The 25,247-nt window shown below is 40.0% G+C and overlaps 1 protein-coding gene across 5 annotated transcripts in view; it reads left to right on the forward strand.

Annotated features, from left to right (window-relative positions):
* The window catches only part of NKAIN2 (sodium/potassium transporting ATPase interacting 2), a gene marked incomplete at its 3' end in the record, with an annotated part of 464,930 nt that overhangs the window by 365,632 nt on the left and 74,051 nt on the right, over positions 1–25,247 (forward strand). For all 5 annotated transcript variants that reach the window (XM_081187809.1, XM_081187813.1, XM_081187810.1 and 2 more), the window contains one exon: positions 9,984–10,184. In XM_081187809.1, coding sequence (XP_081043935.1) covers positions 9,984–10,184 — 201 coding nt within the window. The remainder of the gene's footprint in view (positions 1–9,983; positions 10,185–25,247) is intronic.

Here is a 25,247-nt window from a genome sequence, read left to right on the forward strand (position 1 = left end):
TCTAGCTCTCTGACACAGTAGTCCCTCTAATTCTGCATTAGCACTAAACACAAACAAAAAATTTAGTATAAGAAGTCCCAGGAGACAGTTCAACCACATTTCTGCATTTCCCAAGGCCAAATCAGCTACGGAAAACTTAATTTAAGAAACTGACACAGACACCACAGTTAGAATGGTAAATCTGCCGTCTGCCAGATACCGAAATAAAGTTTTCAATCACTGATTCAGCCTTCAGAAATAGGGAGTTTGGTTTCTAGCTGCCTCTCCAGGAAGTCATTCTTAATTAAAGTTCATTGCTTTTAGTGCTGAAAGGTATCTATCTGGAAGGATTTCAGGGAGTGAGGGCTGGTGGCTGAACAGCTTTTTCTTTCATGGACTCAGTTGATTAAAAAACTGGGATGCAGAAAACGCTGCTTTAGAAGCTTCATTGTAAAGATAATGGAAGCCCTTCTGTGCCATTGGGTGTGCCATTTAGTGGGGAGAAGCTGTGTAGAAGGAGGCTGCTGGGCCGCCATAGCAAGGAAGATGAGAAGACTTCCAAAACTCATTCCCCAAGCTGTGTGACCTATCAAGATGCCTTTGCACACTTGCTTCTGGATGTTACGTTTTATGGATCGAGAGGATGGAAGCAAAGTTCATTGACTTTCTCCCTTTCCTAGGGATGGGGTAGAAATTCAATTCAGTTTGCCTTTAAAAGTGATCTTACTTAACTAGCACTTTTCGAAACAATGCAGGAATGGAAATACAGCAATTATTCAAAATATGAACTTTATGTATATATTAGAGTAAAGTGTCTGTAAAAATGCACATAGTCAAAATATACAGAAATATTAGGGGAAACTGATTTGCAAAGAAAAATGTGTGTATTAGGCAAAATTACACAAAAATTTGTACATTAAAAGTAATTTGCACTAAAATGCTGATAAATTTCATAACATGTTTTTTTAAAAAATAAACATATGTAGAAATGAATTTTAGAATGAATTTAAGAATGGAAAATGAGAAACTGAAAAGAAGCAAAATTGACATATTCTCCCAACCTTACCCTTTGCTTAAATAGCTGCAAATTTGAGTGGACTTCTAAGTATTCATCTAAGAGAGTTTCCAAGCAAGAACACATAAAGAGCTGAAACAGTCCAGGTTTGTGGCTTCATTCTAGTTGAGCTACATTTTCACTGCCTACAGGAGTGGCTGAAAGGGCTGTATCTACAACTGGACAAGTCAGAGAGCAAATTTCTTCTCACATCACAGGATGACTGGATGTACTTGGCAGCCTTCTGTATTTCCCAGTACTGCCAGATTTGGGGGGGCATGTCTCTGTTCTGTAACAACTAACAGAACTAAGCAATGAATCATGGTTCTGCATCATTCATGTTTCTGCTATATTGCTTGATTTATCTATATTTGATAACTGTACTCTTGACCCAATGGAAGCAGAATGTGTGAACTTGATCCACTGAAAAGGCCTTGGCTTATGGCTATGGGAGATAATATGAAAAATCTGTCTGTGGTGATGGAGTCTTCAAAGAATATAGCAAATTCCCAGTGGATTCAGGTCTCTAATGGCTGTAGAAGACCTTGGGTGATGAACATGCATGTGTGAATCACACCAAGAAATTTGCAGAGTAGTGACAGACTGTGGGAAGGTCAAAACCACGACAATCAAAGATCCACTGTTTTCAGTGAGACTTTAAACATCAGGACATATCAAGAGGCTTCTGAGTACTCGCCAGCAGGGCCTTAGAACTGTAGTTGTGCTGGAAAGTCCTGTCAAGTTCTTGCTGGGGTCACAGTGCTGACCAGGACTATCTTTTCTCTAATGCAGAGCCCTGAGTCTACAGTGGAGTACTTTTGCACATTGACTGCTCCTTTGCGCCTATGCATCAACATCCTCCATTGACGTTCATAGGGCTGCACATTTGAAAATTGGCCATCTGTGTCAGTAATAAATCATAAGAACATACAGCCTGTTAGACCAGCCGATAGCTCATCTAGTCCAGCATCCTGTTCCAACAGTGGCCAACCAGATGCCTGTTGAACCTCTTTTGAGCACAAGGGCACTCTCAATTCCTGTGGTTTCCAGCAACTGGCATTCAGAAGCATACTGCCTCTGACCATGGAGCAGAGCATATCATGGCTAGCAGTCATTGATAAGACTTATCACTGGATTGAACAAAGGGTTTGTAACCTTGAAAGACCTCAGTCTCAGAGTCATGTGTTCAGAATTGTTTAAATTAATGGACCTTCAACAGAGCTAGAGTTTATATCATACAGTGATGATTAGATTTCAGTTGTGTAGGAGAAGAGGTGAATAGCACATAAATTGTGGTCCCCTGGTGGAGCCCCTATGGCCTGCTGGTATACATGCAAAGAATACTAAAATATTAGGTGGGCCTTGATCTATTCACCAATATACTTCTCATGTTCTTAAAAAGATCCTGGGCGTTTATGCCTTAACTTTTAAGAGATTGTCTGTATGCGTTATTGGTTTGTGAATTTAAAACACATTGGCAAATCGCATTGATCCTAATAAAAAAGAAAAAATGGGGACCATAAAAGACTGAAGCCAGCTCATGTGTTCATTCCAGGCCATGTCTTCCCCCTTCTATTTTTTTTCACAGCCAAAGCTGCCAGCAGGCTATTCACAAATGAGGATTTGTGGATCAAGGCCAGTTATGTGGGTTCAACAATACCGTACCCTGTAACAAAGTGTTTATCCAAACATCTGCTTTTCTGAATGTTTAGAATCTACATTTTCTCCAATCGCACAAATGGAAATATACAGCATCCAGACCTGTGCTTGGAAACGTGGCACATTTGAATGTGTCTTTTTAATTTTAATGACACATTAAAAATTTAAATAGTTACATTCTTTGTCTCTGCCCTTGAATTTATCACATCCAGGTGGAAGCTCAAGATTATTATTATTTTCTTAAATGACCATAAATATTTAGGTGGCTTTTGCCATCCTTCAGCAGCAGCACAGAGGATGATTGTGACATGTTCGCAATGTTAGCTTTTTGGTGCTGCATTTTTAAGCCTCCATTGACCTTTTATTTTCTACAGTAATTGCAATATTTCTCCAGACTGTTTGGACAATGCCCAGAGGATAGGAAGAATCACAGATCCAGGGTTTTTCGGAAGAGTGGGTGGATGGGCTTGCAAAGTTTCTGTTTATAATTAGCAAGTCATGGGTAGAGAGAGAGCGCATCTTTTTTAAAAAAAAAAATTGTTTACTACTTTCTGCAACATGCACAGTATTTAGGAATGCCAGTTCTTTCTACCTAAAACTCCACCTATCCAGATAGGAGACCCCACAACAACTCATAGTGCCATGCCATTCTGACTTGGTGTGGTTACAGTGGAGACAGAACTGGCTATAGGCATTCAGATGGTTCAGAGGGGATGGGAGCATGAAGAGAAAGCATCAAGTGGAGCACCCACCTCAAATAAACCGAGGCTCTGCTCTTACAGGTTTCATGGCTCAACTCTGAAGACCTGTTGTTGTTTAGTCGTTTAGTCGTGTCTAACTCTTTGTGACCCCATGGACCAGAGCACGCCAGGCACTGCTGTCTTCCACTGCCTCCCGCAGTTTGGACAAACTCATGCTGGTAGCTTCGAGAACACTGTCCAACCATCTTGTCCTCTGTTGTCCCCTTCTCCTTGTGCCCTCCATCTTTCCCAACATCAGGGTCTTTTCCAGGGAGTCTTCTCTTCTCATGACGTGGCCAAAGTATTGGAGCCTCAGCTTCACAATCTGTCCTTCCAGTGAACACTCAGGGCTGATTTCCTTAAGAATGGAGAGGTTTTATCTTCTTGCAGTCAAGAGTCTCCTTCAGCACCATAATTCAAAAGCATCAATTCTTCGGCGATCAGCCTTCTTTATGATCCAGCTCTCACTTCCATACATCACTACTGGGAAAACCATAGCTTTAACTATATGGATCTTTGTTGGCAAGGTGATGTCTCTGCTTTTTAGGATGCTGTCTAGGTTTGTCATTGCTTTTCTGAAGACCTAAAGGAAGGGAAAACCTGACGTCCTTTGGGACCAAAGTAGCAGCAGCCTCTGTATTTCAAGCAGGAGGCTGGAGCTGAGGAAGGCTGTCTGGATCGAAGCGCCTCCTGCTACACTCTTAATGACCTGCAGCCCGTCCTAAAGTACATTGAGAGTGGCAGTGTGAAGCCCCTGCCCCTCTTAACAAGCACCAACAAGGAGAAAGAAGTTCCCTGACGCCGTGAAAAAATCTCAATTGCCTCACAACCTTGCTAACTCTAAGGTTCTCCTATTAAACTTCCATGAAGATTGGGTTTTATTCCCACCACTCCCTGTTTTCCCTTAGGGAAATTGGTTTCTTCTCTTTTGTGGGCCATTGGAGTCAAGGCCCTAATGTCACCTGGGTCCCAGCCACAATCTGCCTTCAGCCCCACAGTAATTGAAAGCAGGAACCAGATCAACAAATCCCTTCCAGTCCCATGAAATAAATCCTTGCTACTCTGCAATATGTTGGGGTGCTGGTTCAGTTCCAATAGAAATGACACTCCTGTATGGAAGGAGAGATCAAATACTTGCCAACATGTCTTGGCACAAAGAATGTCAAGGTATGTGCAGTTTTGAAACCAGAAGTCAGGAGTCAAGTCCTTCTTCTCTCAGTGCAAAAAGCTCAGCTGTAAGGCATTTATAGTATCATAACTAATAAATTGTGTGTTAATAATTGAACTGAGTGCCTTGAGAGAGTATTTGCAGATCAGCTTTATCGCATCAACTAAGAATAAAGGTCTTCGAGACTTGGCTGCTGGGCTGGCAATGCCTAGAATCTCTCTGTTTATACATCAGCAAATACAAAATTTGAGTATTGTGCTTGCAAAGTTCGCTCTCAGTCATGGCCGGCATATAATGACTTTTTGTTTCACCTAACTGCCATTCTGAAGCTGGTAAGATTTTCCTAGAAAGATATATGCTGTGACTCACTGTGAAGCATACAATCCCTCTCCTTTAGATTAATGTAGTTTCAACCTTGAAATAGGATGAAAATAATGTGCTGAGGTCCCACTGTTCTCACCATGGGCTATATTCCTGTACTGGTTTTCTCCCTGGCCTCTTGCCATAGTGGATGTTTCAGCGGCCAGTGAACCCACCAACCTATTGTCATGAAGGTTTCCTGGGACTCTTCTTTTTTGTACATTTGCTTCTTACCCACCCAGAATGCACTTTAAGTCAGAGTTGGAGAACTCACATGCTTGAGTATTCTATAGTGCACATTTTTATCTTTAATACAGTTGTAACCTCTTTCAATTATTTATTAACTCTTTATAAAATATTGATGAAATGGAGCCTTGCCACAAAGCAATTTGCCATCTTGGCTGTTGTTAAGATATTTCACATATTAACTGAAGCAAATGTCAAGTGCAGGGAGCCAAGCAACCACTGCACACACTTTTTATTTTAAATTCACTTAACAACTAACTGTAGATTTATTTATTTGTATTTTATCCTTCTCTGCTCTTCTGTTGGCTAACCACATTGCTTATAACAAAACTGAGGCCTTTAGAAGTGCACCAAATCAGAGATTCGTACCTGAGTTGGATTAAACAGGCTGTGGGTGAACCTTTATATTGAACTGTATTCTAGGGCACATCACCTTTTTCCTAGCTATCACACAGCAACCACTTTCTTGTGTCTATTTCTAAAGATATGTGTAGTAGCAAGAGCTGTGTTCTGCCACTCCCTTCTAGCAGACGCTTGTCATAGCATGGCCCAGGGGCCAAAGCCATCACTCTTAATCCCTGGACCAGGCCACACCCCGCACTGGCCCTGCTTTGAACACTCCTTGAGTGTTATTACTTGGCTAGAAAATACTTTTCGCTTGCTGCTTTATAGTATTTTGAAATCACTTCAAGATGTTTCATAGGAACTGATTTAATAATACTAATACTAATAAATACAAACAAGCCTACTGCACAAAGATGTCATTCTCTGTCACCCCATGAGCACTTCCTTCCCCATCCCCTGCTTGCCCCGGTGTGTTCCAGTCCCAGCTATACCCCTCACCAGGACCTCTTCCTCCTGTCCATCGTCCTGCAGGTACATGGCAAAAGGTGACTTGTTGCTTCTGGTCCTGTCCACCACTAGGATACTGGCCTCAGAAGGTTACCTAGAAAGAAATGCAGCCCTCATGTTGAAAAATGCCCCCTGCCCATATGTTTTAATGTAGGAAGTGTGGTGGTGCAGTTCCATAAGCTAGACAGTTAACTGGCATTTTACATTTTCAGCAGAGTATGAAAACTGTTCTCCTTTCATATGATAAGGGACCCACTGCCATGTTCTATGCTGCTAGAGATTTTAAGGGAGTTCAGTGCAACATATCAAGAGATATTCTCTCCACAAAGAGATGTTCCTCATAGCAACATGTCAATTCATGCCCTAGTCGGGCTCAGCTAGTATTCAATTGCCCAATGGTTAATCTAGTCTTGAATGAAAGAGCAGAATTCACGTTGTTAAATTTATTGTGGCATGTAGAGCGAAATGAGATGACATATCATGGCAGAAAATTGGAGCTGAGTTGATATAGTTTTCTTAGTTTCACGTTTGCTTTTATTGTTGAGAAGCACATCTGTTTTCCAGGGTGTTTTCAGCAGTTCCCAGAAATTAAATCTAGTTTTTTATTTAATTTGTGGACACTAGAAGAAAATGTTCAAAAACTCCTCAATACCATTTTTAAGAATTGTGCTGTCCTTGAACTATCTCACAGGGAAGTTGTACAATCTCTTAGGCTGTCAGACCAAGTCTAAGGAAGCATAGTTCTAAGGAATTTAAGCAAAATCCCTTTTTATACTCCCTGTATCGCCTTCTCTCCCCAGCATATATGCTGAATAGCCGCTGCCCCCAGCCCTAACAACAATTTCACAATCAATATAAAGGGTGTGATCATTTAGGTCAGGGAACTTCATCGGGTTTGGCCAGACATACTCAGGAATTGTACAGTTCCCTTACTCCAAAGATCCACGAGCTTTCCTGAATTATGGGCAAAATTAGAAGCAGCACAGTACTTGGAGCTTTAAAAATAAGCTTTTGTGGCTTTTTTCCAGTGCTTTTGTGAATGACTCTTACAAAAATCGGAGAAACAGTTCCATTTTCTTAATATTTGCTTAGCTGTTCAAAACTGCTTCCCATCATTGACTAAGCAAATTCCATCTTGAAACTCGGCAAACAATTCAGTTCAGCTCTACAAGACATGCATTTTTGTGTTTGATACAAGTTGGAATCACTGCAGGGCAGGAACGAATTGTTTTGGTGAGGGACTTATAGTGTGAGGGAAATATAGTGTTTACTGGATCAACTTACCCACTTGCCTGTTGACACTATCAAAGATTTATGATTAGTTACTATCTAGTTTCAACTGTTCCAACATCAACTGTTCATCTGACATGAACTTGTCTCATCTAATACGTGATTCTTCTTGGTTGTGACTTTGTTTGAACCTGAGGGTGTGTGTGTGTGTGTGTGTGTGTGTGTGTGTGTGTGTGTGTGTAACCAGCAGTCATCTCTGCAGGATGATTTTTCACTAGAATGATTGGCAAACACCCTATGCTGCTCTATCAGTATCTCTTACAGAAAATCAAGGGCACTATTTCTATATGGATTGCTTTCCAACTGGGCTGGGGAAGAAAGTCAGTTCAGGTTGCATTGAAAGGCTAGCCTAACCAAATTTGAACCTTCCAAAACAACACATGAACCAAAACAGAGCCATCCATTGAAAGGCACACTTTTCCAGCTGTTGCAAACCACTTCTCCAGCCAAGTAACTTATTTTTAAGAATCATATACTTGGGTAAAGTGTGCATGCATTTGTTCATGAAAATAACATACAATAAAAATGCATTATATGTGAGGAAATTGATTAGAAAAACTTGTGTAGTAGGCAAAAAATGCAGACAAAATGTGGCTATTAAGATAAATTTGCACTAAAATGCTGGTTTGTTTTCCTGAAGACTTTTTAAAAAATCACAAACTGATGAGGAAATGTGGAAAATAGAACCAGAGACTGGAAACTGAGAGAAACCAAAACTGACAGATTTGACCATGTCTACTTCCAGAGGATGGGTGGGGAATCAGATCACAGGTGTTTAAAATTACAGTTTCTAAGCTAGAATTCATGAAAGGAGGCATGCCTAGATAAATTCTTTCTTTAAAAAAATATATGTTACATTCTCACAGGCAGGCCACTTGTGAAGTTGTCTAAGCAAACCATGTTTCTAAGAATCCAGCTTGTGCCTTTCCATTGAAATAAACCCATACCTAACCCATTTAGAATCATCTTTTGCCACATTAAGAATGCCAGGCAAGACACATTTTTGTATATCACCCCCACTCCTGTTTCTCACTTGGACAGAATGCTAAATCTACTTTAATACACTCATTTTCATTAGCAGGGCTTTCAAATATCATCAGGATTTACAAAAGACTGACTATATTCATAGGCAATAAATAAAACTTGCACAGATGTAGCTCTGTGTCCTGAAGAGGAAGCAACTGTTTGTTGAACTGGGATTATAAATTCATCCTCAACATGAATGCTAGTAAGAATACAATATTGACATGCCAAATGTGTATTAACACTTCCTGTTAAGTTCTACAGCTTCAAGGCAGCTGTTTCCCTGGCAGTCTTTGAAACACAGATGTTAAACAGAAACCATACGGCAACTACTCAAGGCAGGGTGGGAGAGGTCCCTTGCTATTATTGCAGACATTTTTAGAGTCCACTCAAAATTCATTCAGCCTGTGGTATGCACAGCCGTGTTTTAAGCAACACCTATATTAATAGTATGCACTACAGTGGTATAAAACAGCACAGTTGTAATAGTGGTGTTTCATCTTACATTTTGATGCTCCAGAATAATAGATGTGAACAATAATAAATTAATCCACTGGTTTTTGTGCTTTAGTACCAGTTGTTTTCTTTAGTTACTAATAAGTTGAGCCTAAGCTGTGCCCTCAGCATACTTGTACTACCTAGAAGCGATCTGCACTGTTAGAATTGACAGCATCAATTGCTTGTTGGGTGTTGCAGGGAGTGAAAGCTTGTTTCAGTGATCAGTGGAATCTGAGGAGACAGCACTGATCTCTTGGGGCTGTGAAGAGCAGCAGCAGAGGTGCTGCCTTCTGCTGCATTGAAGTTCCCTTGATCACTGCTCTCCCCCCCCCAAAAAAAAAAAATCTTAACTTGATTTGCAAAATGTTAATGATAAAAATAGTGGGATTGTCTGCATGATATGTGGGATTGATTGGCTCAGAGAGGGCATTTGTGACGTGAGGCTTTGCCTTTCCTCTGCATGACTGAACACATGTGCTGGTTCTCTTTCTCTGGATAGTCCTTTCTACTGAATGTGCCAGCTGGTGGCAGACTTTCTTTTCACTGAAAATACATGAGACAGCCACGGTGCCTTGGGAAATAGCTTTCGGCAAAAAGTGTTGCCTTGTGAAGGGTTAGGAAAATAATAAAACGGAGCTGGGTATAAACATTTTTATGGAAGCAGAAGGGCCTAGTGTAATTACAATGTCACATGTATTATACATATATTTTAAGGACATAAGAAGAACCCTGTTGGATCAGGCCAAAAACACACCTAGTCCAGCTTCATGTTCTCACAGTGGCCAAAGAGATGCCTATGAGATGCCTACAAGCAGGATATGACCACAACAGCACTCTCCCCTCTTGTAATTCTCAGAAACTGACATTCAGAGGCACAGCTGCCAGTGGACACATTTATCAATGTGCCATCCTCTTTGGAACATAAATGGAATGGAAACGATTCAAATTCCAAATTCAGATTCAATTTTTATTTGAGTGTCATGAGTGAATGAGACTTTGAACCCCATACTTCATTCAGCTCTCATGCTTCTTCTTAATGGATCTATGTAGATGCCTGTTCTTTCTAAAAGAAAATTGGACCTTGGTCCATAATCCTTCTTCTTCTTCTTGACAGGAAACAGATCTTATACTGACCTTCAATATCTCAATGCACCGTTCTTGGTGGATGGAGAATGGCCCGGGCTGCACAGTGACATCTGTGACCCCAGCCCCAGACTGGGCACCGGAGGACCATCGCTACATCACTGTCTCAGGTTGTGTTCTTGAATACCAATATATAGAAGTGGCTCACAGTTCCCTACAGATCTTTCTTGCAGTAAGTATCCAATTATCTACTCTTTCAGCACCCTTTTGTGTAGTATATCCCAACAGAGTACAATGTAACTATACAGCTAGATAGGCATGGTTTAAGCAATCATTAAGTTTTAAGCATCTGTTTTCAGTATGAATCGCATTCTTAAAGGATTATTGGTTAGTTGGCATCCGTCTGTCTCAGGAGACAATGGAGGAGTGCGCCTTTAGGGGTGAAGTAAAATTGTTGGAAAGTTACAGTGCCTGCTGTGACTGTAGAGACTGATATGAGAAAGACATGTTTTGTTGCAGCTGGGGCAGATGAAGGCATCTGGTTGTGCTGCTGTGGATGCACCAAGGCATTTCTTCTCTCTGCACTCCTCCCAGTGGTTATTTGTCCTCTGGTCACTGCTATGGATTCACAACCTTACTTCCTGTCTCCAGGCACTACATTCTAATATTAATAGAGGGTGAAAAGTTAAGCAGTGTACTTCAGAATAACTGTAAACTATAGGTCTAGAATGCAAGCCTGAGGGTGCTATGTACACATTCCACACAACATTTGCGTATTACTACAAAATTATCACCAAAATGAATGCAACCCACTAGACAGTTAATTGACACCTGCCAAATATGTGAGAAGCTCTCTCCTGCCAAGCTTTGTGGTCTATCTGTGCAATCCTATGTTGGTTTATTCAGTTTTACTTGAGTTCATGAACTTGGTGCCTAGTAAATGTGTATATAATGTAGCATGGATGGCATAGAAGTTGTGTGCCCAACAATGATGGCAAATAGCAACTGAGGGAGGGGTTACGCTGGAATCCAATGTCTAGTCTCTGCCTTGCTATTCATATGTGGACCAAGTAGAATCAGTGTGTTGGAAAGATTTCCTTCAGGCTTTTTTATTTTCATCTAGTGTTTCTATCATCTCTGTTTCTGCAGATAGGAGATACCTAAATGAAGTAATCCACATATATGTCCTTCAGTTCTAATATACCAAATTTCCCCTAGTTACTTTCTTTGGTTTAGAATGACCACAAATCATTCTCGGTTTCGTGGTACACTTCACTTGGTTCAAAATGATGGATTCTTCTTTCTTTCTTTGGCTCCTCTGTTTGACCAAAACAAATGTCTGAGGTATGAGCTGGTTTGGTGATAAAAGTATATTAACTCATGTTGCTCTATACATTAAAATGTCCTCATTCACTTAATGGCTATTGATTTTGCCCTCCTGTTTCAAAGTCACCATTTCATTTTCAAATCCCTTGAGTTAACAAATATAATTCCATCAAAATAAAATAATCTTAGTTGAGATATCTTCACTACACATTTCAAGTCCTGAACAATAGCCTTATAAAAAATAGACAAAGCAAAAAAAATTTTAAAAACCATCATTGTATGACATTTTCTTGTTGGCATCTACCTGTCTTGGGAGACAATGAAGGAGTGTGCCTTTGGGGAGTGAAGTCAAGCTGTTGGAAAGTTACAGCGCTTGCTGTGACTGTAGAGACTTGATGCAGGAGAGACATACTTTGTTGCAGCTGGGGCAGATGAAGGCATCCGGTTGTGGTGCTGCACATGCAGCATGGCATTTCTTCTCTCTATGCCCCCCCCCTCGTAGTCATTCCTCCTCTGGTCACTGTTACGGGTTCATGACCTGTTTGTCTCCACGCACTGCAGTCATCTGCAAGCAGTTGATGTTGCCAGCCTTCATGTCATGTTTGCAGACATCTTTCTTTTTGAAGTGTGCTTTTTAAAGAATGCCTGTGTTTTGGTTTGCATATTGTTTCTTAAACTGCAAATTAGGTAGGTTTGTCTGCATTGAATTCCCTCCCTAACACTACTTTCTATATCCTTACGATGGCATGCAGCAGTTGTAGGATGAGAAAATAGAGGATTAAAACATTTACTTACTTTGTCCATGTTTGTTTGCCTGTTGTATTCTTATCAATAATTTCTAGACCAAACAGCAGGAATTTTCATCCACTGTTTGGTTACCACTCTCCTACACTGCAACAGTAGTGTTTGGCTGGGTGGATTATACAAATATATGGCAGATGGGCATAGGTCACAGACATGTATAATTTTGTATCCTTCACTCCAAGTGATTTATTTTATGTTAAAATAAGACAAGCCACCTAATATTTGCAAAGCACAATCTATTGTTGTTATAAATCAGAGATTTATCATTGACTCTAGTAGGAAGAAAATCACACCTACAAACTGTTTTTATACAGAATTATTATTATTATTATTATTATTATTATTATTATTATTATTATTATTATTATTATTATTACTGCCCTTCATCTGAGGGTCACAGGGCAGCTTACAGTGTGTGTGTGTGTGTGTGTGTGTGTGTGTGTGTGTGTATCTCTATATTTTGTATATGTTTCAACATTATCCTTTTGTAGGAAAACGGAAATCATTTTTATGGGAATTATTTCCAGTTTACCGTTCAGTTCTACCAGACTAAAGGGATGAAGGTGAATGAAAACTGCAAAGGGCCCAGTGGCTGTGTGTAGGGGTGGATGGATCTGTCAATTGTTTCTTTCATTGTTCCTGCCTTGATTTTAGTTTGCCACATGGCTGCCTTGGAGACATGGCGTAACACAAAGTGGCTGCCAGATCTAAAAGGGCAGAAAAGGAAACAGGACCACAAAATGGAGCAGATATGCGCCTCATCAACTCCATCCCACCACCAGTGGGGGGGAAGGGCACTTATATCAGCTGCCACCACTGTTGCTCACAGTTGACAAGCACTTTACACCTCTGTTCAGTTCTTGGTGTCCAGTCCTGCCATCCAATGAAATGTGGGTGTTTATAAAGGTGTGTGTTTAATGTAGGAAACACTGGGCCACTGCAAATAGGAACTGAGCAGGAAGAGCGAACATTCTCTCATGCACTGTGAATTTTGGAGAGGATATTTATTGAGACCTTTCACAGGTGCCATAGTAAGTTCTCCTGGGCACACTGGCACCCATGGGCACTGTGTTGGAAACCTTGTCCTAATATGTGTATTTTTGTACACATTATTTGGTTTGAGAGCTGCATCACAAAATTCAGAGAATGTGAATTTTGAAGGATGGCTGCATTTCTGTTCGTGTATTGTTTCAGGGAGCGTGAACAAGGTAGGGTCACATGAAAATGCAAACCAAACCAAATTCCTGATCCACCCATAGCTGTGACAGATGGATCTTATGTGTAGCTTGTGTACTGAACTCCACTGACTCCCTTTTCGTGCTACAGGTCTCTGTCATACTAGGCATCCAGTGTGTACACACACTTCCTACAGTGGATAAAATAAGCAAAAGATAATTCAGTCAGTAGAGCATGAGACTTTTAACCTCAGGGTTGTGAGTTTGAGCCCCACATTGGGGAAAAGATTCTGCAATGCAGGAGGTTGGACCCTTGTGGTCTCTTCTAGTTCCATGATTCTATTTTCAAACAACAGTCCTAAGTTGCACTAATTGAACCAAAGGAAAATTATTTATCAGCTGCCCTTCAGGTGCTCGCTCTTCTCTAAATGCAAATGTAAATAAAGGTGCTACATATGCTACTAAGCATAATTCAACAGTACTATAACAGAAAAAATGAGCAAAAGTCCTTCCTTCATATACTGTAAATACATCATCACTAACAACTTAAATACAACCAACTACAATAATTTATATAAAGGCTGGCCATTTCCATATTGATCCTGCTGAGTGCCTTCCTATATAACATGCGATGTATTGACCACAATTTCTCTTTGCTTGCACTGAAACTAACGTAATACACTGCAAGAATTATCACGGTACCATTACTAAGTTTCCTTTCTGTTTAAAAAACAAATCCCGTAATCAAGTTAGCTATTCTAGAGCTTTACAGTAAGTGCTTGCCTTTCAGGACAGCATAATTAATTTTAGGGCTGAGATGAGTATTTGGGACCTTGTAGTTTCGGTGTGCAAAGGGGGCCTAATATGTTTCTCCTAAGTCCTGCAAAAATTCAGATTCTTACTGTAAATGGATCAAGCATCTGCAGCCTCAGGGCTATTTTTGCCCTTATTCTGAATTACCTTTGTTTGCCTTTGAATATTACAAACTCTTTTTTTTTAATGATATTTATTAAGGTTTCAAAGAAAAAAAATTACATGAATTAAAAAAAAGAAGAAAAAGAAAGACAAAAATAAAAGAGAAAATACAAAATACAGTACAAAAAAAGATAAAAAACACTTTAAAAAATACATCAGTCTTTCCATACCTTACATTCGTTTCCTTGTTTCCCTGACCTCCTCACACCTCCCTTTTTTGTATTCCAATTCAGTTAATTAATTCAGCAATTTCTTTCCCTCTTTGTTTTTATCTTAGTCCTTTAACATAATATATTATAACTTTGGATTCTCACCTGTTAACAATCCATTTTTACATACACCTTTATAACATTGCTGCTTAAACCACTTAACTTCATTCTGACATCATTCTAACATTTATTAATTTTGCAATATTTCTGTAAATAGTCTTTAAATTTCTTCCAATCTTCTTCCACCGACTCTTCTCCCTGGTCTCAGATTCTGCCAGTCATTTCCGCCAATTCCATGTAGTCCATCACCTTCATCTGCCATTCTTCCAGAGTGGGTAGATCTTGTGTCTGAATATTACAAACTCTTATTGTGATGACATTACCATAACTAGAAGGGCTGTTTTCAGACAAAAATTGGAGCTGCAAAGAGGTCAGCCATTGGGATGGTGCTGGTTGAATGCAAGCGTTACAGCAGTGTGGGCTGCATAGGTTATGTGCTGAAGATACACTTTTTCACCACCTTTTGTACTTCTCCTGAAAAGTCACTCAAACGTACCCACACTATGCATTTAAGGTGCATTTATGGCACATTCGAAGCACATGACTTCACCCCAAGAATTCTGGGAAGTGTGGCATGTTAAAGGTGCTGGGAATTGTAGCCCTGTGAGGCATTAACCAGCAGCAAGACCAGGCCCAAAGGCAGACTGCAGTGGAGCCAAGTAATATCTTTAGAAGGACACAGATTCTCATTTCAGAATCATTACCTTATGTTCACACTTGCAGAGAAATTTCTAGAAGACCTAGTGGTTTTTAAGAATCCTAGTTTCAAATCAAGTAGTTTTTTAAATGCAGGTTATGCAGCTCTAAGATCGGCAAGACAGATCAGCCAAATAAAACAGGGCAAGCAGTGCGACACTGAATGTACTTTAACAAACAGCTGTTTACTGATTGTGGCAGATGTTATGGGCATTGTCATCTGGATCAAATCATTATAGGCTAAATGGTGGAGTGGTCAGTGTTTCCTTGTAGTGGTGGGGTCCTATTTAGATCTAGGTCCCTTCCAGCTCTTTGATTCTAGGACTTTGAGCACTGCTGGCACTTCTGAGCACTGGCTCAGATCAGAATGAAAAGCTATGGCTACAGTTTTAAGCAAGGGCACAATTTCCCCCACAAACTAAGGAGCCAGTTCGGTTTTGTAGAGCCAGTGGGGAAAGAGGAAGAAATGTGACCTGAAGTCAAATGCAACTTGCCAGTAAAATGAGAGATATCCTATTCTTTTTTCTCAGGTCTAAACAAGAAGTTCCAAGGCTCAGATTTATTAGTCCCTAACTTTGGGACCTTTACTCCAATCTCTGGTTGGGACTAGGCACTAAAGTAGAAGTGAAGACAGCCACATATGGCTGGCTGGAAGACAAACTTGCTTCCTTCCCTCTTAGTGTCCCAGCCATGAAGGGCATGCTCTTAGTTATGAACAGTGCCTAGGTTTGGTTTGGTTTTTGAAACCCTGTTTGACTAGGTATTGCTCCCATTTCATTGCATTGTGTCTTTTGCTCTGAATATTTTGCTGTATGCAAATGAGAAAAGAGTCAGATTTGTCAGAACTTCAGCTCCAGTGCCTGAACCACTTAAAATCAAGTTTATGATGAATGTCAGTATGGTTACTTTCTGTTAACCCTTCTCAGAACAGCCAAAGACCTCTAGCATCCAGATGGTGAGAGTGGGGGCAGGGTGGGTGTGACAATTGTAGATTTCTCTTTCGCTAGAAGAAATTTTCATTATACTTCTGTCAATCAAACACTGCAAGAGGTTTTCAAACAGCAGGTGCTATCTATATATCCTTGGCTCACATCCTGCTGAAATGAGTGGCTTTCATGCCAACTTTTATAAGGAACATGTACATATTACATATCTGCAGCTTACAAGTGAACGTTCATCTTGAAGAATTTTCTTACAATGTATTGAAGAGAACCCACCAAGGCTTTCTGTGAATCAACAGACTGGCAATAATTTGTCATGTTAAATGAACCAAGATCTTTCGTAATCAAGTTTGGGCTCACTGGGCATGGTGGAGAAAAAGAACCTTATTTGATTAAGATGGAGCTCTTAGCTAGGTCAATACAATTCTTTTATTATTATTTTTTTAAAAAAGCAGAACTATTGATTCTAACTGATATAGATAGGTGCCATAGAAACACTAGTCCTTAAGTCACGAACAAGTGAAATTAGTAGAAGGGAAGAAGGGTTTGAGCAACCCCCCACTGATAATGTAATAACACCGTCATGTCTTATTAGCAAAGAAGTGACCAGCTTTAGGCTGCTGTGACATTGCCTCAGAGCATGGTATATTCCTGAGAGTCTGCTTCACAGTAATATTAAGGAACACCTCATTAGGGGTGGAAGTACTGGAAAAGAAGCTTCTTTTTTACCTAGCCGCATTAATGCATTGTTTATCAGGTCTGATTTACCTAGTCACCACAAGCCCTTCCTTTTTAAAGGGAATTTCATATACAAAACCTGCCCTTGATCTTTTACAAAGAATTTTTATTTTAAATTGGGTTTGATGGAAACTATATGGAATAATTCAACACTTTTGTCAGCTTCGCAATGAATTCCATGCCTTGGGCTCAGGGAGACTAATCCTGGACTGTTATCATTTTATCTTGCTGCTCATCATTACTATAATGCACTTGCCAAATGACTTTCATGATGATGGATTGGCTGTATTAGGAAGGAGGGCATTTATATTGCAAGGGCCCTTGGGAAAGTACAGAATGGTGCCTTGCACCCACCTATAGAAACTCAGTGAGGGCTTCACTTCACTTAGTTGTGCTTCCCATGTACTTCCCATTACCTCCAGCAACCAGAGATGGAACCTGGCATCTTTACACAGTTCAAGAAAAGTATAACAACAACAACAACAACAACAACAACAACAACAACAACAACAACAACAACAACAACAATAATAATAATAATGCAAGTGCACCTGCTTTTGTGCTTCTTGGAAAATATATGAATAGTGAAATCACACTTATTGAGATGTGCTAGTTCCCCATCCACTCATTACTATGAATGTCTCCAAATGTGGGTGCACAAATCACTAGGATATCAATTTTGCATACTTCCGGTGTAATGTGCAAAGCTGTCCCTTGTCATGCATGTTTATGAATGAAAATGCTGCATGTATTATATAGAGGCAGGTTTGGGGGTAGAGTGAATGGTAGAGAGCAAAAATAATTATGGTTCTCATATTACTTTCTCTGAGAGATGCCTTTATTAAGCCCAAGTGCAGATTCTGTGGATAGCAGCTAATGGATTAAAAATTGTGGAAGTTTAAGATGCAATTAGAAAACCACTTACTATGGAGCAGTCCCAAAGGCATTCCACAATAAGTAGTTTTGGTAATGGTGAGAGTAAATAATCAGCTCCTGACTATGTGGTTTTAGGACTGCAGTGTAAGTGGGAATAAGAATTGCAAAGTTGGAGCCTCTAACATAATGAAATACCTTGTGGAAGTATTAACCACAAAAGATGCACAGTCTTTACTTTCCCTTTTGGCTTCTTACCAAATAATTTGGGCCACTCCTTTGTAGATATGTGTACATAAAAGATAGGGTGTTGGACCAGGGTTCAAATCCCAACTCAGCCATGAAGTTCACTAGATAACTTGGGGCCATTTCACTGTCTCTCAACCCTACCTGCTTCACAGGGCTAGTGTGATAGTAAAAGTAGCATAGGGACAAGGAAGTTCATACTTTTTTATTCTCTCTTTCCCAATCCAGTTCCTGTGGGGGGGCGGAATCTCAGGGGGGTCAATACTGAAGGATTAGGTAGGAAAGCTGCTGAGGGAAAAGGAAATTGCCCCAAATAGTACAGAAATACCTTGCACAGGCAGAACTTGCCTCTTCTTCAGCAGTCTCCCCTTTTCAAGAGAGTCCCCCCAAATGTCCAGAGAGCTTTGTCAGAGGATACATATAGCTAAAGGCAGGAGTGGATGAGAAAGTCTCCTTGCATGATCTTCCTTCCACTTGCACTACTTGGGATGCAAACTTTATGGGGCATAGAGTATGTCGCGCCCTTTGGGCATGATTTTGATTTCTCTCTCTCTGATAAGTAAGAAAAATAATAACTTAGTGGTGCAGTCAGAAGTGGCTAGCCTGGGGGGACGGAACTGCAACACTAGCTTCCCAGAATCAGGGTTATTATTAAATCTCTATTCCTCCCTTCATCCAAAGATCACATGGCATTTTATAATATGAGAGTTTCTGCAGCTTACTAGGTGAAGAAGTCGGGACACTATGGGCACAACAGCAGAAACAATCCTGCACTGCACCCCATCACCCTTCCTGCTTCCTCACCCCTCTCCCAGGAAGTGGCAGTTCCATTGCTGCCAGGAAGCTAGTCTTGCCCCTCTGCTGTAACAGGTTAGCCATTTCTGAATGTAGTGATTAGAGCGCTAGACAAAGACCAGAGAGACCAAGATCAAATACCCATACTGCAACGAAGTCACTGGTGACCTTAGGCAAGTCACTCTTTCAGCCTAATCTACATCCAGGGCCACCTTGAGGCCCTTTGGGGGTGGGAGGCAGGATATAAATATTAATTATTTAATTAATAACAGAGAGAGCTGTACCTTACAGTCACCAGAATATGCTGCTGAAAGGGGGGCAGGAATCCATGGTGCAATTTGCTCTGGCACCTAGGAGCAATCATCACATGAAACCATGTAACGATAAAACAGTACCATGAGTTGCGGTACACCCATGACTGCAATGGGTGGTGGTGAGAATAAACTCACAGTGTGTTGCTGATCAATGCAGCACCTGAATGTTATGGCAGGATGGCAGTAAATTCATGGGATTGCTGCTGGCTTTGCATGAGGGTCATGTCTCATTTCTACAAAAGGGGTAAGTTTGACTAGCATCTATGAGAACCTTCGTCGTTTTTGTTATAGGCTCTCAGGACCTGTCTTTAAAAGTATTTTTTTTAAAAATGTTCTGCAGGCTTCAGTGAATTATCATCAGCTAGTTACTAGATTTCCATCTGGTCTGCACTGTAGCATTGGAGTCTGCCTTTTCTCATGTCACTCACTGCGCCTTCTCACGCAGGCATTCCTTCATTCTGCCTCTGCTGCTAGAAAGAGGCGGCGGCAGGCAGCTTGAAGTGAGCAGCTGTCCTCAAACAAAGAAGGTAGAAATGGAGGAAGGGCTGTCGAATCCATAACAATAAGCACATCATGACATAATTACAGTAAATCTCCAGAGTGCTCTTTATGCACATAACGCCATATGTTTTCAGAAGAGGAGATGTGCCAGTGTGTGTATTATAGTGGAATGTAAGCATCTTTTAACAATATTCCTGGTAGTGCTGAATTGATTTTTTTTTTTTTTAATCCAGGAAAGTAGCGTATATGTGATGAGAGAACAAATCAGTTAAGTAAGCTGTAGGTAAAATTTTAATAATGATTTTTTTTAAGACTGAAGGGCATAAAAAGACAAGAGGAAATGATTGACAGACATAATAAATATTGTCCAGTACAGATCAACAATTTAACCCTTCTGAGCACTCATAAGTAATCATTTTTCTGGTACTTTTGTAATATCCTTTCATTAGGTTATGCCACTATGCCATAACAACAGTTATGGGAACAATTCTTTATCACTGGTATTTTCATTTCACAGATCAAGAACTTATTGTCACTCATCCAAATACTTTCAGTTCTTGTTTTTATTTGCATGTGGTATATTTACTCCAAAAGGCAGCACAAATTGGATCCACTTTATTCTTATCAACACTGTGTGTGAGAGTGACTCAAAATATTTTATCAGAATTTGAAGCTAGTTCACCCTGGTCTGAGTCCACAATACTATCCTTAATGCCACTGTGTTGCAAATGCTTTGTCACAGAAAAGCTCAAAGTTTTCAGGCACGCAACAACTTTTGCAGCACAAATTCCTCGGATAGAAAGCATCCTTTATTGACAGAAAACTGTCAAGGTTCTTCACATACAAAAACTGGATTGGGAGGAAACAAGGAATTTGTGCCAACTTTGGGGGAGAACCACCCCATATTCTAAGTCATGGAACCTGCTCAAAGCCATTCAGTGAATTCCTAATTGAAGGGGCACATTTGGATCTTCTATACCAGAGTGGGAAAACATTTTTTTTTCTCTTGCCAAAAGCCACATTCCCTTGGAGGTAATTTGTTTGGGGCTGTATGCTATTGGAGGCATTAATTTTAAAAGGGCATTGTTGTTTAGCATCTTTGGGGTTTATTCTCTGTTTTTATCATTTCCACTGGATGCTTCAAGGTGGGGGGGCTGCATGCCAGCAGGAAATGGAACCAAAAGTGGGTAGGGATCCCCTCTTTTCGGTCTCTTACTGCCACCCCATTCTCTCTCACTCTGTCACTTGCTCTCCCACTTTTTCCTACCTGGCATGCGGGGGGGTGGGGGGATGTTCTTCCCAGAGGTCCGACTCATCACATCCAGAGGGCTTTTACTTTTTCCTTCATCTATTTCAGATTTCCCATTTCCCCTCTTTCCTTCCCTCCTCCACTCTCCAAGCTTCCCATCTCCCTGCGTGAAATTAGGTCAAGGGCTACATGTTGCCCTCAGTTCACTGGTTGGTCACCCATGCTTTATACATTGTATGACCCAGGTTACAAATGCCAATTCAATGTCCTTCTAACAATACATATAATAGATGTTTGACTGTTCGTTGTTTTCCATGTCTTTGTTTGACTTTGAGTCGCTTAACAGCATTTAATGCTCCTACATACAAAGCACTTGTCAATATATGCAATAGCTTGTGGTACGTCAAAGAGTAATAAACTGCACTCTCCATGCCTGCTTCAGGAAATAACTTAGTCTTCTGAAGATTCAAACAGGATGGTATTTTGTTTTTTGTTTTTAAATATGGGTGGAACAGCTTAAAGGCCAATTGATATTTTCAGTATTAGCTGGTTAGACTACCCTGTTTTTCAGAAGATAAACAGCCTAATGTCCATTAGAAAGAAGCTGGCAGTGGACCTAAGTGGTAACAAATCACAGATCAGCCAGCTAAAGTTCAGTGACTCCAAAGGTTTACAAACTTCAGTTTTCAGGAATCAATGTTCTTTTTAGTTGGAGTGTTTATATTTGATATAGAGCTGCCCTAAATCAAGAGGCAACATCATTCCATCTCTTTTCCCTTATTCCAGAATTTTTAGAATCATGCTAGTCTGAAATGCATACATACAGTATTTGTTATACTGAACCATCACAATGTGAATGTTTTTTTTCTTATTTAAAACCAAGATGCCAGACTTGCTGTTGGGTAGTATAAATCCTAAATGCTACAAGAGCCTATGATCCTACAAGCTTAGTGCATCTTAGATTTCCTACTCCCATTCTTCTTTGCCAATCTTTTCGCTTTCTTAAAATTCATGTTTCAGATTTCCTTGAATAATCATTTCCTGAAAAGCTGGGCATAGCTGTCTTTCCCAGTTGTCTGTGATAGCACATTAATTATTCTCACAAGAAAAAGTGTTTTGCCTTAACACAATTATTCCTATGTTTTCATCATGATGAAATGAAATAAATCCTGAGACTGACTCTGACATGACATTTTAAAGGCACAGAGTTTGCTCCATTATCTGTAAAACAGTGAATGCAGGTGTCATCCAGTATCTATAAATGTAACCCGAAAAGCAGCACTTTAGTCTATTCAAGCCATATACTGCAGTTCTAGAAGGAAGTTACCAGGATTAGTGAAACCATACCCATCAAAATCACTGAAGTACAAAGTTGCAACTTAAGTTCTGTTTTTTCCTGGGCACTTTGCTAATCAAAAGGTCCACCACCAGGTTCAGAATGCTTGAGAACAAAAGCCCACATTTGATCTCAATGTCCTTTGTGGTTGCATAATAAGAACAGGTGTAGGAGTGGATTAAGATGAGTTTTCCTTTGGGGGCAGATTAGAAGCAATTTCAACTTTTAGCTGTATCTTATGATGATTTAAGAGAACTTTTGAAGTCAGGTTATAAAGTCGGAGAAATCACCCTTTCAAAAGTTTTGTAATTCCTACTTGGGCTAAGAAGCAGCTCTATCAAAGGTCTGAACCATGCTTATTGAAACCAAAGGCATTGCTGGCATGCATTGAACTACTACCATGTGACAAGCTGTGTTTAACCAAAAGGACACACTACGGAGCAACTTTTTCATCTTAATGAGGAAGCTAATGTATCCAGCATGACATGACAGTAGAAGATGGACGAGAGAAATCAGTCTTCTAGAGTGAGCAACAACAAATAGCAGGGCAGAAAGGGGAATATCAGGATGAATGATGTTGCACTAAGTAAATGCAGTTACACATGCGCTGGATTAATTACCAAGTTCTGCAAACATAAGCAGGAAAATACTCTTATTTAGGAATCACTACCAGGGATCAAAAGATGTGCTGTGGCAAATCACGCAAAACCAACATTATGAATCCCTGGAAAGTCCAATGCTGCAAATTCATCACAAGCGGAATAACTGTATGCAAATTACACCAATTAAGCAAGCAGTAGTACTTTGATCTATTTGATCTAATAAATCAGTAAGAGTTAATCTATTAGACATTAGCAGATGATGCTAACAATTTATTTGAGATGCATTATTCTCGGGTATCTGTCATAATAGAAAAAATATTACAATAGTAATATTATGAGATACAGGCACACAGAAAAAATAAATTGGAATTAGAAAGCATGGAGTGGTTTTACATCCCAGGCCTATGACTGTTTACTTACAGGTAAGTTTTACTTTGCTAGTGGAGTTCACTCCTGGATTAAGTGTACATAGGACTGCAGCCCTGAAGAAAGCTGGCAATTCCAGATCCTTTCTGCTCTAAGTGTCTTCAGTGGATATGGCCCTCATTAAATCACACTCCACACAAAAAAGGGTTTTCCAATACTGAGCTGTCAGGTTCTTCTAAGTACACCTCACACTGAGTACAGGAAAAGGGAAGTGGGGAAGGTATAGGCCAAAGCCAATGAGCAGCAGTTCTGTGCATTCAAAAGCTCCTCAGTGATAAGGCAGCACTCCTGGAGATACTGCTGGGACAAAGAAGAGGGTAGAGGAAGAAACCAATCAAGCACCGGCTGGAGGAGCATTATTCATGGACCCCTTGGGATGACTCCACAGCCCCCCACAGATCCACAGGCCACACAGGTTGGGAGCCACTAGTTTAAGAAACATTATACTTACTTACTTACTTACTTACTTACTTACTTACTTACTTACTTACTTACTTATTTGGAGCATTTATGTCGTGCTCTTTAGCCAAAAGGCTCCCAGAGTGGCTTACGTATAATCAAAAACAAGACATTCCCTGCCTACAGGCTCACAATCTTATAATCTATGACACACAAGGGAAAGAGGACAAGGAGGGAAGAGGAAAGTCAAAATCAAAACTCATTACCTCCATGTGTGTGAGAGATGTATAGACCAGCAGGTAGAGGTGATGCTTAACCATTTATCTCCAGGTTTATGTTTTTTCTGAGCAAAATCCATTCCCAAAGTTCTTTTCCATTCTGCCCCCTGCAAAGTGTCTGGTTTGGTCTGAAGGTATTTACAGTCCAATTTCACATAACATCATTATGGAGACTCTAGCCTTTGTATTTGTGAAGAATGATTTGTCTGTTTGTTTATTGTTCTAAGTCGCTTTGAATTACTTTGGCTAAAAAAAAAGGTAACTAGTAAAGTTTAATAAATAAAATAAATAAATTGTCCCTGCTTTCATTATCATGCAGTTTTATCAGTTTCCATCAGTTACTACTATTCAATATGGCAAGTACATGTAGGCACAATTTAAATATTTTATTTACAATCTGTATAATTTTTACCACATAACAGTAAATGACATATCTCACTTTGGCAAATCAAAACTTGAAATGTAAAGTAAGGTGAAATTAATGTGTGCGTGTGTGTGTGTTTAAAAAATGCAAATTGCTATATTAGCAATGGTAAAATCACTTTTTCAGGCAGGGAAATATGCTGCTTGTATATTGATGTGTTGTGCTATTCACTGTGAACTAATGCTTTCCCCAGAAGTTAATTAACAAACTGCAGGCTTGCATTGTTGCATTACCTTTATTTAAAATGTGATGCATAATGCAAAATTGGCTCCTGGAAGCAAACCTAGATATCATTCAGCAAGTTCCCTACACAATGCAGAACTAGAGATGTGCTACAAGGCAATATATGACCTTAATTTATTTTGTTTACTGACAAATAAATGCCTCTAAAGCTGTAGAGATAAGCAAGCTGAGATGCTGTGGTATCTTGCTATTTGGAATGTTTGTTCAGTAAGGAATTTTTCATCTCCTGTCGCAGAATAATGCACCTGTGACCATAGCAGCTGATTGGAACTGGAGTGGATGCACAGAGGCAGATGGATTAAAACTGTCATAATTGTGGGGTTTCCTTCCCCCCCTCCTTTCCTGGATTATAATTTTAACAGGCTCCAGGTGATTTCTATTTCTATGTAGCATCACTCATCTCAAATAAGTCCCGGCAGGCTTGGAAAGAGAAGATAGATGCATTTGGATCCCCCCCCCCCATATGAACCCATTTGTATTGTGAGCACTTAAGAGAGTTGTGCTGTGAAAAAAGCAATTAGCTGCTTTAGTCTAGGGTGCCATTTAGAATATCCAGGTCTGTCCGCTTCATCATAAAATTGACCTTTTAAATTTTTTATGTCTAAGATTCTCCATATATATATATATATATATATATGATAGAGCCTAGAGGGCAGGAAAAAGAACTGGTTGCACATATAGAATT

The sequence above is a fragment of the Podarcis bocagei genome (assembly GCF_964188305.1).
Source record: "Podarcis bocagei genome assembly, chromosome: 3".
Classification (NCBI taxonomy): domain Eukaryota; kingdom Metazoa; phylum Chordata; class Lepidosauria; order Squamata; family Lacertidae; genus Podarcis; species Podarcis bocagei.